This window comes from Leptodactylus fuscus, chromosome 3, assembly GCF_031893055.1.
Source record: "Leptodactylus fuscus isolate aLepFus1 chromosome 3, aLepFus1.hap2, whole genome shotgun sequence".
Lineage (NCBI taxonomy): Eukaryota > Metazoa > Chordata > Amphibia > Anura > Leptodactylidae > Leptodactylus > Leptodactylus fuscus.
The window spans coordinates 171,669,025-171,683,533 of NC_134267.1; the positions used below are offsets into that span (position 1 = coordinate 171,669,025).

Genomic DNA, 14,509 nt, shown 5'->3' on the forward strand with positions numbered 1-14,509 from the left:
GGGATTCCCATAAACTAACACATACCCTAGAGTCTCTTCTCCATACACTTACACACTCTCCTATTCTGTATGAGCTCTGTCTTTGGACTACAGGGCAAGTCCTTCAACAGTAACAAGATCTGCAAGAAGTTATAGCACAAAACAATTTTCTTACATATCTGGTGTAGCCGGTGTAGCTGAGCGCACGGCCAGCACTGCTACATCTCGGCATAGGAATGCATTGACCAGTGTTGATTGGCCGAATGCCATACAGAGTACAGCATTCGGCCAGTCAACGCTGGTTCTGCCGGAGGAGGTGGAGTCTAAGATCGGTCCACAGCAGTCTCTATTCTGGTCCGTCTTAGACTCCGCCTCCTCACAGACGAGCCTCTGGCAGAACCAGCGTTGATTGGCCAAATGCTGTACTCTGTATGCCATTCGGCCAATCAACGCTGGTCAATGCATTCCTATGGGAAAAAGTCAGCTCCCGCATATCGCAAGCTGACAGGGATCCCGACGTAATACAGTGACTTGGGCATGTTAGATGCCCCCAGACATGCTTCTCCTGCTGTCCCAGTTGCATTCCAGGGTGTTGGCATCATTTCCTGGGGTGTCATAGTGGACTTGGTGACCCTCCTGAGTCGAATAGTGGTTTCCCGCTTAACGAGTATTTTTTTCCCCCATAGACTATAATGAGGTTCGATATTCGATCGAACAGTCGAGTATTGAGCGGCTACTCGAATCGAATTTCGAACATTTCACTGTTCGCTCATCTCTAATAAACAGTTTTGAGCACAGATTTGAGCAACTCACTGCCCCTGCTTCTGTCTGTGATCACCTGTGTGACTCTGGCTATAGTTTTTTGCCATGTGGTGCTCCTCTTGCCTAATCCTGTGCCAGGGAAAATGTCCCCATCTTACCCCATCCTGGAGCCTCCTAATAATTTAGACGCAGTTAGCACCAGCAGGGGAATAGATTAAAACTGTTATACAGAATACCAATCTTAATATATTCCTTCCATTGGGTATGACTGTAAGTAAAGAAATTGCTAATTTATGTTATCTGCTGGCTAAACATACTTAAAGTGGATTAGCTCTGCAACCACTGTGCAGGTAATAACATTATTTGGACAATTCATATTTTATATACGATTGATCTCTAACATTACATATCAAATATGAGCTTCACATTATTAAACTCGCTTCATTTTTTATGTTTAAAATATATATTTACGATTTATCTTTTTAAAAAAATGAAATTAAGTACATTTTTGATAACTGTGGTTGCCCACAAGAGTTGTATCAGGTTAACAGTGCATTTGAAGGATGGTTGCACTCACTTTCTTTGGCCAAAGTCAGAATTGGATCGAAATGATAGGGAAAATATTAACCTTAAGTTTCCCCTATGTTTTGGTTCCAATGGTAGTTTTAGCAAACATTTAATATCTCTTAATGTAATATTTATATATCATTAAAAGGGGTTGTCTTAGAATTGAAGTAACCCCTGTGGAATCCGGGGGAAGTTCCCAATATTCCATTGCCAGTGTCCATTCAGCCTTTTGCAGGCACCATGTCACCAGAACGTCCAGCAATGAGGTGTAGGCACTACATTGAATGGACATCAGCACCGGACAATGGAATTCAGGGGACAGGTGACTTTTTTGTTTTACCCCATCCCTGGTCTCCACAAAAGTTGCACTAATTCCTGAACAATCCATTTCCCATTCAAATATGGCCCTCCATTGATCTACCTAGACATTAGTCATCGAGCACAACGGTGGATACTGTTGTACTATTAATCTCACTAGAAATAGAGGCTGACGTTGCCGGGGCACTTTTATCATTAGTGGCAGCTTTGCCACCAACTATTTCTTCAGTGTTCCTCTCTGGTTTTATTAGAATTATATATCCTTTAGGGACATAAATACAACCAAGTAAACCAAAACTTGATGCCAAAATGGCAAAAATCTCAACAGCTACTTTGAATTTCCCTCTTGTGCTCAAATATGCTGGAACAAAGGATATCCAAACAATGAAGAAGACCAGCATACCAAATGTGATAAATTTAGCCTCGTTGAAATTGTCCGGAAGTTTTCGAGCAACAAAAGCAGTTATAAAGCACAGTATAGCTAGGAAGACGTCAAACCCAAACATGGAGCACAAGAATTCAATAGAACCTTCATTACACTCAAGAATTATCTTGATATTTTGGGACTCCATGTTTTTGTAAACCCAAGGAGGCGTCAGAATTAGATAAGCTGTACATATCCCAACTTCTATGATTAAACCAGTGACGGCAACAATTTTTTGATACAAAGGTTTAAAGTTTATCCGAATAGTTTTGCCAGCCATTTTTGATTTGGCGGCTCTCTTCGCCAACATCAGGACAATCGTTTTGCCAAGTATGCAGGAAAGACACAAAGAAAACCCTAAGGCTAGTGTGGTTTGGCGTGCCATACATGACCATTTTTCTGGTTTACCCACAAAAAGGATTGAAGTCATGAAAGTACACACCAGTGATATCTGAATAAGAAAACTTAGGCTGCGGTCATTTGCCTTGACCAGAGCAGTTTCTCTATACATGATATAGATGACAGTGAAGGCGATAACCAGGGAGGCACCAAACACAGCAAGAAATATCAATGTGATGCCCAAAGCTTCATCCGTAGCAAGGAATTCCACTTCTTTCAGAACACATTCATTCTTGTACGTATTAGACCAGAAGTCTGACGGACATGGTATACATTCTCTTGCATCTGAAAAACAGTCGGTGCAATGAGTAAAATGCTTACATTAACAAATAGAACTGGATCATGTCCAATAAACTCACACCCATATCTGTCATGCAGCTGACCTTTTACAGTATATAGCATTTATTACTAGCAGTTGTATTTTAGAGAACCTGTCAGAACTTATAATTTTGCTGACAGAACTAGGTAGGAGCCCTGGAGAGCTATTTAAAGGAATTTTCCTATCTCACTGTTTCAGCAGTCTGCGTGTTGTCTCTGCTTCTCACCTCCCCCCCTTCTTCCTTTGCTGGACAGGACACTGAGGTATCACAATACTTATGCACATCAGAGCAAAGGAGAAAGGCTGTGGAACGGCTCAATGCAATGATCCCTTCAGGGTCAAGGATCACCCTCTATACACTTAAAGCATAACTAAATTTTTAGACAACTTTTGATTTTCTGGCAGTTTTTATGTCATAAATAAATTTTGTTATGCACTTTGTTAAAAAAAAAATTGGCTCCTTTCTGTGAAATCTTGCATTTTTTCTCTTTTTCCCTTGCTTATGTATTGAGAACTATTCCTGCCTCTCACTAAATGTTACTGTGAATAGAGAAGGGGTTGTGTAACCTCTACAAAAAAATGAGGGGAGGGGTCACATCAAACAGTTATATCTCAAACATTATAAAACAAACAACCTTGCTAGGTTGCAGTGCTATATAAATGATTTCCAGATATATCATTGGTTGAAAACACAGTTGGGATTTTTATATCATATATATTATACATCTGCATACAAATATTCTAATTTCCTAATTTAGACAGGACTTGGCACCAAGAAAGCAAGTTTGCATGTTTATTATTAATAATAATAATAATAATAAAAATAATAATAATTATTATTATTATTTATTTATATAGCACCATTAATTCCATGGTGCTTTAAAATAATGTTCGAGATATAACTGTTTACAATTACCTTCCCCCACCTCTCTTTTCTCTACATATTACGCAGTCTGTACTCCATACACAGTAACATTCAGTGAGAGGCAGAAACAGCTCTCTATACATAAGCAATGGAAAGAGTGAAAAATGCAGGATTTCACAGAAAGGAGCCAAAATTTGTTAACAAATTAAAAAGTTAACAAGTTAAAAAAATCAAAAGTTGTCCGAAAGTTTAGTTACGTGTTAAACATTCATTTGCCAACAACATTCATCACTTGAGGTAAGATTATACAACTCTCCAGAGTGCCTGCTCTTTAATGTGAAGATTTACTATGGGGGCAATTTTAACACATTATTTGCAGTGAATCCAAAATTTTCTGAAACGAGGACTTACTTTTGTGTGAGACTTTTGCTTGGGACCCCCTGGTATTTACCACTTTATAGTGACCTGATTTGGGGACCAACTTGGATGTGTTTCTTCTCTGTGCTGAATACCTAGCTAAGCCTCTGATGCCGTCTCATGCTTAGGTGGACTCAGCATATCCAGTGAAGCCTCTCCAAAAAGTCAACTCTTTGGTAAGACTACCCTTTCAGCAAGGCAAGATTTTATAACACAGACTTTTAACCCCATAGGTTTTGAGAGGAGCAACCCTCAAGCCATTTGTTCATATAATGTTGGGTTCTCATCTCTCAAAAGCTTATCTGCACTATAATATCTGGCTGGCCATAGCTCCCATAGCCTAGGTCTGGCTGGCCAATAGCTTCCATTTTATGGAGGTTGTATGTCATAAAACAAGACTTTTCATTCGATCAGTAATATAGATAACATTTCAAGTGATATTTTACCTGTTTCATTTGTAATTTCTCCATCTGCACATGAAATACAATCAAAACAGCACACTGGTTCTCCTTGCCTAATGCCTTTTCTTGACCCCGGAGTACAGCTGTTACTACAAACCGATACTGGAGGCTATAGTGAAGGAGAAAAATAGAAATAAATATTACTACAGATTAAGCAGAAATATTAGAAGTTTCATAATTTTATATCTCAACCTTATTATGTTTAATTGATATTAAAAAAAAGTTTAAAGTTTACTTTTATGTAGATACATGAAGCGTGCTCTACTGCTGACATGAATAGATATTAAAGAAGGGGCAACACGGTGGCTCAGTGGTTAGCACTGCAGCCTTGCAGCACAGTAGTCCTGGGTTCGGATCCTGCCAGGAACAACATCTGCAAGGAGTTTGTATGTTCTCCCCATGTTTGTGTGGATTTCCTCCCATACTACAAAGACATACTGATATGAAAAAAAAAAAAAAAAAAGTACATATGATCCCAATATGGGGCTCAAAATCTACGTTAAAAAAAAAAAAAGATATTAAAGAGGCCCTTTCATGTCCTCCAGCACATGTGGTATTATACACCACTAGAAAAGATGAATTCAGCGCACTATTGGCTTTCCCATTATGTGCCCCTGATGAAAAACTATCGATGCCAGTACCATAGCTCTTCAGTGTCAGAAGGACGTTTCTGACAGTCTATGAGGAACACCCCTCCTGACAGTACAGTCCGTAGAGAAATGCTGTTAGAGGGGTTGTTCCTTACCACCCAGCCCTGAGCTGTGAGGAATGGCCCCTCCTCTTGACAATATTCGTCCATACTTGTACTGGGGGGGAACGTTCCTCAGTGGGTTTTGTATTGCAGTTCGGACACTCGATCTCCTAAAAGTTCGCCATCAGCGGTCTAGGTCCTATCTGCCTGTAGGTAAATATGGCATATGATGCCTGCCCCCGATACACTTGTAGCCTGATTTGCATGTCCAGAAAAATATGTTTATCTCTGTATAGCTTTATCAGTTTCTGCTCCTACTAAAAGCCATTACATGACACGATTATTGATTTGTGAGGAATTTTTGACCTGACAGACTCCTTTTAAGCAATTATTAAAGAAATTTATAGAACATGTAATGTTATATCATGTATCTGCACAGTTGTGTGGTGATAAATACCAGTTTTTAAGAATTAGCACTTTGGAATTGTTGTAATTCGTAGAATGCATGTTATACCTACCTGTCCATTTGGGGTGTTCCAGAATATTGAGCTGTTATCTATTTTAAGTTCAACAAATGATCCTTTATTTGTCATGAAATGTCCAATTTTGGTAAAAGCAAGTGATTCATTGTTATGCCACTGCCAATTTAAGATGTCGTAATACCCGTCAACATCCCCATTTTCATCAAACGATATATATTCGCCAGTTTTGAGATTGAATTTCGTACTTTTCAAATAGTACATAAGCTGTGGGAAAATATAGACAAATGATAATAACTAGTGATGAGCGAACAGTAAAATATTCGATGTTCGTTATTCGTTACATATAGCATCTCAATATTCGACTATTCGAACAAATATCAAACCCCATTATAGTCTATGTTAGAAAATGCTTCGTTTCAGGGGATCCTACCATTCGACTCAGGAGGGTCACCAAGTCCACTATGACACCTCAGCAAATGATGCCAACACCTCTGGAATGACACTGGGACAGCAGGGGAAGCATGTCTGGGGGCATCTAACACACCAAAGTCCCTCTATTACCCCACTATCACAGCCTAACAACTACACACTTTCCACATTCCAAAAAACCTCTATCAAAGTAGGAAAATACCTGGAAACCTTCTTTACTCCCCAAATGGATGGACACAAACCCCAATTTAAGCTCAACAAACATTAACAAGCACCCCTTTAAATCACGTTGCCCATGACAACCACAGATGGAATAGACAATGGGAAATCCTTCAGTCCCCACCCTGAACTGTCATTGTGTATGTGTGTGTGTGTGTGTGTGATGTGGTAAGACCTTCCAAATTAAGTTACAGGCCCTTAAGCTGAGCTACCAGCAGAAATTGAGGCCCTTCAGGTGACTTCAGCCTTCTACCTGCACAGTTTTAGGCCCTTTAACTTAGTTCAGCCTTGCACCAGCAGAGATTTGTTGGCCCTTTGGGTGAGTTGAGCCTTTAAAAAGCATTGTTTTTGGCCCTTGGCATGAGTACAGCCTTTAAAAAGCAGGGTTTTTGGCCCTTGGAGTGAGCAGAGCCTTTAAACTACAGTGCTTTTGGTCCTTGGCATGAGTAGAGCCTCGCACCAGCAGTGTTTTTGGCCCTTGGTGTGAATAGAGCCTTTAAAATACAGTGTTTTTGGCCCTTGTCATGAGCAGAGCCTCGCACCAGTAGTGTTTTTGGCCCTTGGAGTGAGTAGAACCTTTAAAATACAGTGCTTTTGGCCCTTGGAGTGAGTACAGCCTTTAAAAAGCAGTGTTTTATGTCCTTTTGGTGACTAGAGGGTTTCTCTTCTTTTGGAGAAAATATCCCATATCATATTACTAGGCTTCTAGAAAAATAGGCATTGATCTAGGGAGCTACCTTCCAAAGAGTGGTGCTAGAGCAATTTTTTTCTTTTTCTACCAATGATAACTAATATGTATATTCTTTTCCCAGAATTCATAGCAGACCAGCTATAATCTGTAAGACTCTTCAGAACAAAAGGCTACAAGCAATGAAGACTCTTAAAGGTGGAGGCTTGACGTAGTGTAACCGCCGTGATTTTGCCAATGTTTACAGCTAATCCCATCCACACATTGCAGAAAAATATCAGCAGTGGTCATGGTGCGATTTACAAAAAGTCACATTTTTGTAAATCGCAGCATGTAAAAATATACCTACAGAAATGCTGGAGTTTTTGTATAGGGGTTATTGAAGAAGAAAGCACTGAGGGAAAAACCACAATGTGTTTCCGCTTTTTGGCTGCGGCTCGCTGCGTGGGACCATAGCCTTAAAGGGGTTGTCCCATCACAAGGATCCTATCTATACTGCTTATTAATGTGGATGTAAGACTTTTCCTAAATACATTGCTTCAGCAAAGCTGCTTTGTTTGTCCACTATCTTACTTTATTCAATTCTTTGTGGCCACAGCCCTGACTTAGCTGCTCATGAGTCAAGTGATGTATCTGCTGCTCTCAGGTGGGGGGGAGGGAATAAGTGCAGGGAGTGAGCCTGTGTATCTAGCTATTCCTGTGTCTATACCACGTGACCTAGCTTCCTGTTAGCAGATTGGGGAGAGGAGCTGCTTTCATTTCTTCTGTTCTCCCAGTTATCAGGCTAGCTAATTCAATTGTGTTCATTATGGCAGAGACAGGCAGTCTCTGTATGTAACACAGAATGGAGTTGCTGCTGCCTGTACTTCATAGTCCAATATGGGTGGGCGGAGCTACACACGAATTTGGGGGCGGAGCTAAACGGCAGGTTACATGTGCAACCCCGCCCACCAAATGATGCAAGAAACCAGGAAGAAAGAAGATTTTACAGCAGTAAAGACTGATGAGTATGTGAGGTGGGAATACCCCTTTAAGGTGTTATCCAGGTGTTATGATCTTTGTGAATCACATTTGGGAAAGCTGGTTTTCTCTGCTACACCTGTAGCTGAAGGGGTTAAGTATAACCCTTTGAAGGTGACAGAGTACCCCACATATATAAATAAATATTTTTCCCTGTTTCATAATACTAGAGATTAGTCTAAGGCCCCATGTTGTGGAAACGCTGCTTTTTTGTTGTTGCAGGTTTTGCTGCATTTTTTTAAGCCAAACCTAACAGTGTCCACAGAAGGGATGGAAAATACCTGGGAACGCGCTCAACTACTCCTGCTTAATCCATTACTAGTTTTTGGCTCAAAAACGCATTAAAATCTGTGCGGCCACATGTGGCATAAAAACCGCAGTGTTTTACAGTCACAGCAAAGTGAATGGGATTTTGGCTAATCCTATCCACATATTGCAGAAAAAAAAGATTCTGTGGTAGAAATGTTTCTGCTCATATTTTTGAAAATCGCAGCATGTCAATTATGTCTATGGAAATGCCGGCCTTTTCTGTTCAGGTATAAAAGGGGCAGAAAGTTGCAAAGAAAAACACTGCCGAAAAATCTGCAATGCATTTCTGCTGCGGTTTTGCCGCCTCAACCTAAAACATTTTACCTAGAGCTAGATCTAAATAAATTCTAAAATTCAAATAATAATGACAATGAATATAGTAATAATAATGACAGAAACTTGGAAATAAAATGTCATGTAGAAACTGCAAATTGAAAAGGGTTCAATAGTAAACTTAGTATGTAGAACATTTTTATTATAAGGTCGGGGCCCTACGGACAAAAATGCCACAATATGCCCGCTACCGAAACGCCGTGAAAAAATCGCGAGGTTTCACAGTACAGGCAAAGTGGATGGGATTCCAGTGAATCCCATGCCCACTTTGTGATAAAACAGCCGTGCGGACATGCTGCAATTTCCAAAGCATGTCAAATATATCTACGAAAACGCCAGTAGTTTCCCCATAGGTATAATTGTAACAGAAATTCCGTGGAGTAAAAATCTGCAAACTTTCTGTTTAAAGCACTGCGGGAATAACCACAATGTGTTGCTGCCGCGGTTTTTCCTGCAGCACGTTTTTGCTGCGGAACATCCCGTGGGGACTTAGCCTAAAGTAGCACGTCTAAAGCCACTTTAATATAAAACAACGGTCCAAACTTCTCACAATCTCTCACATGGTGCAAATAATCCCAGTGCCAGATTACCATGAGCTATTAGTCCTTGTATTTGTTCTCATGCTCCTATACAATATTTGAATATAAGCAAAAATATATTGGAATGGCTTTATTTTATCTGCAAAAAAACTGTTCATGTCTAGTAAGCGATAAGTAATTCATATGCATAGAAGATGTAAAAATCACATAGTCCATCTAGATTATTATATTTCTAGATTACTAGATTACTTTATTACTTTGCCATTTTTGTTTTAGGATTAGTGCATGTTTAATTCACTTATTCTCGAGTTCCCAAGCACATGTGCTGAAAAATTGTTCCAATCATCTACTACTCTTTCAATATGGTAATATTTTCTAGCATTGTCTTTGCTCCTTCCTGAACTAATTTTGGATTGTGCCTTCTAGTGTTTAATTCCTTACTAACACCTTTCTGACATTTGGTATACATGTAGAATAGATATAGGGGCTTTACTCACAGCGCTTACTCAGGAGCTGAGCAGATACTGGAGTGTCCACTGTTTTACAGAACAGGGACCCAGCAGCAGTGCCAGTGATCAGACTCTCTGACAGTAGACATTTAACCCTCTACATGTTTTCATCAATTACCACCGAGAAATCTATAGAAAGTTCCTGCATTCAATGGTTGTATCCCTAGGTAACCAATCAAGACAAAAGTCTCCATTGCAAAATACAATTAAAAATACAAAAATTTCTTTGCGTCCCAATATTTTATATCTACATGTATGAAGCTGTGTGAGGCTAAAGTCCCACATAGTGGGCCGCAGTGAAAAAGTGTTGCGGGAAAAACCATGATGGAAACACATTGTGGTTTTTCGTGCAGAACTTTTCACAGAAAGACCTTCTGAATCAATCGTAGCATTTAAGCTGCATGTATTTTTCTGCATGTGTGGATAGGAATCGCTGAGTTTATGCCATGTAGGGACCCAGCCTAAGGGCTCTATTTGTGGGGACAAGATGTAGTTTTTATTATTACAATTTTGGGTAATGTGATGTTTTGATCACTTTTTATTTATTATTTTTAGGAAATGAATCTTTGAAAAAACTGTGATCCCTGCCACTACAGGGTTCATCATATTGGATAAATATGTTTATATGTTTCTAGTTTGGGCATTTTTACATGCAGAGATATCTTTATGCTTATTTTTATTTGTTCATTTACTTTTATATGCATTCTATGGAAAGGGGGTCATTTGATCTTTTATTTTAGACCACCTAGTGGACTTGAACCCTATGGAGTCTGATCCATGATACAATAAACTGAAATACTAGCGAACTGAAATATATTGTAAAACTGCAACACTTCTATTACAGGCGCAGATCGCCTACCCCTGATGATACTCAGTGGAATGGCAATTTGATACAATATGAAAGCGTCCATGAACCATTGAGCTTTAGACACCATGGTCACAATTGACTGTGGCATCTGAAGGGATAATATGCACCATTTGCAGCTGGTATCTGCGGGTGCTTACTGTATTATACAGGTGGCAACCACAGTGTCTGCGGGCAGCGCAGCTCTTGAGCCCTCTCCATACTCTACACCTGTAAAAATGAAGTAAATTTTTGAGATTCTGCAGGAAAGGGTTAAAACTTTAAAGGAGTTGTCCCATAACAAGGATCCTATCTATACTGCTAGTTTATGTGGATATAAGACTTTTCCTAAATACATTGCTTTATCAAAACTGCTTTGTTTGGCCGCTATCTTAATTTATTCACTTCATTGTTGACACTGGCCCTTGGGATTATCTGCTAATTTGTCAAGTGACTAGCTGCCTGCTCTCGGGGGGGAGGGAGGGGATGACAAGCAACGGAGCTCCTCATATAGGGGAGGGGAGGAGAGAGCTCTGGGATTACTGTGCTGTCTATTTTCAGCTTTTCCACTTATCAGCCGGTTTAATTGAATTTGGATGATAAGGGCTGAGATAAGGAGTCTGTTACCTCTGTATGTAATGCAAGCTGACTCAAATCCAGCTCTGCTACATCAGTTTCCACATCAGCGTCATACTGTGGATCATAGCAGATAGCAAGTGAAACCCCGCCCACCAATGTGCGAGAAATCCAGGAAGTGAAGAGAGTACAGAGCCTTCAGGCTGCAGAACAAGAGTTATGGGAATACCACTTTAGCGTATTTAAAGATTTCAACCATGTACTCCTTGTCCTACTTTCTTCAATACATACTATATATATATATATATATATATATATATATATATATATATTGTGAGAGTCAAATCCTCTAATCTTGTATTTTGGCAGCCATCTTGTACTCTTTCACATATAAACTGTATAAGTATGTATTTTTCTGCTTAAGTCAAGGAGGCCCCTTGTTAGACTTTAAGGAATGTGATAATGAACGTTTATGCATAGGTTGCTAATCCTTATCTCTCAAGGGCCTCATTTTGAGAAGATGCAGCTGACTTTGTATATCTCTTATCTCCTTCACATGATGTATGGACACATAACCAACAAAAGTATTAATCTTATGGTATCTGGGCACTTTGTCATATTTTATGGTATATGAAGGTCACTTAGAGTGTGTATAGACACAGAGTCTATGTAGCTTATTGTTAATTAGGTTGGAGTATGTCATCTTATCTCTTTTGCCATGATATATACATATAGACAGTCTGGGATGTTAGCTCACACATAAGTATTTTGAATCCTTCTTTGTTTCATGGGAAAGTCCATCCCAGTTTTAAAGTTATAATGAGATGCAGATTATATCAGGCCTCAGCCAATAGTCATGTGCCAGGCTTATCTTATATCTCTATAACCAATCATGTTGTACTAATTAGAATAGCCAAGCCAGCTCTTTGTCTGTAATGTATTTAAACTACCTTTTTCTTACAATAAAATTAGAACTGTTTTGATACACCACCATCTTGTGTCTTAATCAGTTCTCCAGGCCTAAAGAAGATGGCTGCAGTCCCTCTAGGCCTGTTAATTAATTATTTAATTTGGAGCTCTGCAACATACTCTTATGAGGACCATTTTATGTCCCATATATATATATATATATATATATATATATATATATATATATATATATATATATATATATTTGCATTCAGGCTTCATTGGTAAAACAAATACTTACTTGCCATGGCTCAAAATCAAGCAAATTTGCACAAGAAGCTCCTGGAAAAGGCCCATTTCTTGGCACACATACATCTAAGTCATGGAGAGCCTGAGCAATAGTGTAAACAGATTTGTACACACTATAAGTGATGCGAAGTTCTGACACATCAGTGTATGTGTTCAGTATATCTTTAAATTTCTCTTTTCCAGTGCAGAGACGAGGAGATATGTTTCTTCTCCGTCCTGCCACAATTGCTTCGATGCTTATGTTGGTATAAAATGCTGCTCTTTGTGTGGGCCAAGTACAATTGAAGGCTTCCTCCCAGAACTCATATACTAGATCATCAGTTCCATGTTCTGGGTGAATGTCAAGAAGAAAATCCTCAAAGCCTGGTAATTCTGCCTTACGAATAGCAAACCCAATGGTTCCTCCAAGGAATGGAAAGTATTGTGGCTTAGCAATAAGTGCTGATGTTGTCCAGGCTTCACTGGCTATATACGTTTTACCAGTAATATTAGACTCTGCCAAGGCTTCCATTAAAGGACTAAGGTCAATGTCGGATGAAAAAATGACAATAACATTGGCCGACGACCCATTTATTGTCTTCACAATGTTATCTATAGTTTCTTTGTTATAGATCCTTGGCAATGTTTCGGAGAAAGCAATGCATACGCCATTTCTTTCGACATCTTCTTTGAAAACCTTGATGCCATATTTCCCATAGTCATCATCAGCTGCTATTGTTCCTACCCACGTCCACCCAAAATAAGTGACGAGGTCCGCAAAGCCTTTGGACTGGGATTGGTCACTAGGTATTGTGCGAAGAAAAGATGGAAATTGGAATTTGTCACTGAGAACTTGGCAAGAAGATGCATATCCCACCTGTGAATTAATGCAACAAATATGTGTAAATGAGAAAACTACTATGAATTAATCTAATTTACTTATCCAGAAATAAACATTACACACTACCTTTAGCTATTCTAAATATGAAAAGCAAATTGAATCTTAAAGAGGTTGTCCTGGGTAACCGCTTTTTTTAATATGAGCCCAGGGAAGGTCACAAAAATAAAAAAAAAACATACCTGTCCCTGGTGTCTCCCAGCGTGGTCCAGTCCTGCTGCTCTGGTGTCTTCTACCAGCAGTAGTCCCCGCCACACTGTGATGTTCAGTTTTCCTTTCCTTAGGCTGCTGATTGGCCGCAGCAAGCACATGGCAGGGACTTTCACTAGAAGAAAAACACCTGAGCAGCAGGGCCAGTCCGCACCAGGAGACACTGGAATATCGGGGACAGGTGGTGGTGGTGGGGGGTCACCTTCCATGGCCTCAAATTAAAAATGTGGGTATCCTAAAAAAAACCTTAAAGGGGGAGTTCACACGGAGTGAAAAAAGATCCCATTGATTTCAATGGAAGTTACGATCGTATATGGCGCGTAATTTTGCGGCCTCTCTCACAACACTTTGATCTTTTTTGATGTCTGATAGCCTTGTAACTGTAACTGTTTTGAGATGTACAATACACAGACTGCCCAACTCCTCAATGAATTGGGTATCCTCATCCTGTCAGGAGGTCAATAACCTGCCAAAATTAGCAGTATGTCAATAGATAGTCAAGGAACAGTGATGTAAGTATCTCTGTAGCAGCACACGCAGTGGCTGCCACAGGGTTGGTGACATTAAGGGCTTTTATTATTATTTTAATAGACTGTTTACCAGCTCGAGTAATCTATTTCCTTACCAATCCTCGTTCCTGCTCACCGCTAACTCCACTTCCCTTTCTGCCCTCCAGGGGGCACCCGTGCATCTCTTATCAAGTTGCTGGAGGGAAGAAGGGGAAGTGAAGGTTGTCATGAACAGGAGTGAGGATTGGTAAGTCAGGCATCGAGCCCACAGCAAGAGTTGAGTGAACCCCAACAAATACTGCTATTATTATACTCTGGGGTCTCTGGAATATAATGATCGGATGTCCAGGGGAAGTGAGTGAACATTATAACCATTATAACCAGCATGGAGTCACTCATTCTGATGTGACTCCATGCTGTCTTCAGGCCTCTGTAGTGATGTCATTGACATCACGTCGGACAGGCTGGCGTCGCGACACATATTGACACATAATGACACCAGCATAACCTTTGGGCCTCCACACAGAGCATACCCACCTCTACAA

At 39.9% G+C, this 14,509-nt stretch overlaps 1 protein-coding gene across 1 annotated transcript in view; it reads right to left on the reverse strand.

The window, feature by feature from the left end:
- Nucleotides 1–1,680: 1,680 nt before the first annotated feature.
- The window catches only part of LOC142196749 (vomeronasal type-2 receptor 1-like), a 40,544-nt gene continuing 27,715 nt past the window's right edge, over nucleotides 1,681–14,509 (reverse strand). Inside the window, exons 3-6 of the mRNA XM_075266724.1 lie at nucleotides 12,361–13,224; nucleotides 5,721–5,948; nucleotides 4,497–4,620; nucleotides 1,681–2,734 (exon numbers count right to left, since the gene is read on the reverse strand). Coding sequence (XP_075122825.1) covers nucleotides 1,737–2,734; nucleotides 4,497–4,620; nucleotides 5,721–5,948; nucleotides 12,361–13,224 — 2,214 coding nt within the window. The 3' untranslated portion in view covers nucleotides 1,681–1,736. The remainder of the gene's footprint in view (nucleotides 2,735–4,496; nucleotides 4,621–5,720; nucleotides 5,949–12,360; nucleotides 13,225–14,509) is intronic.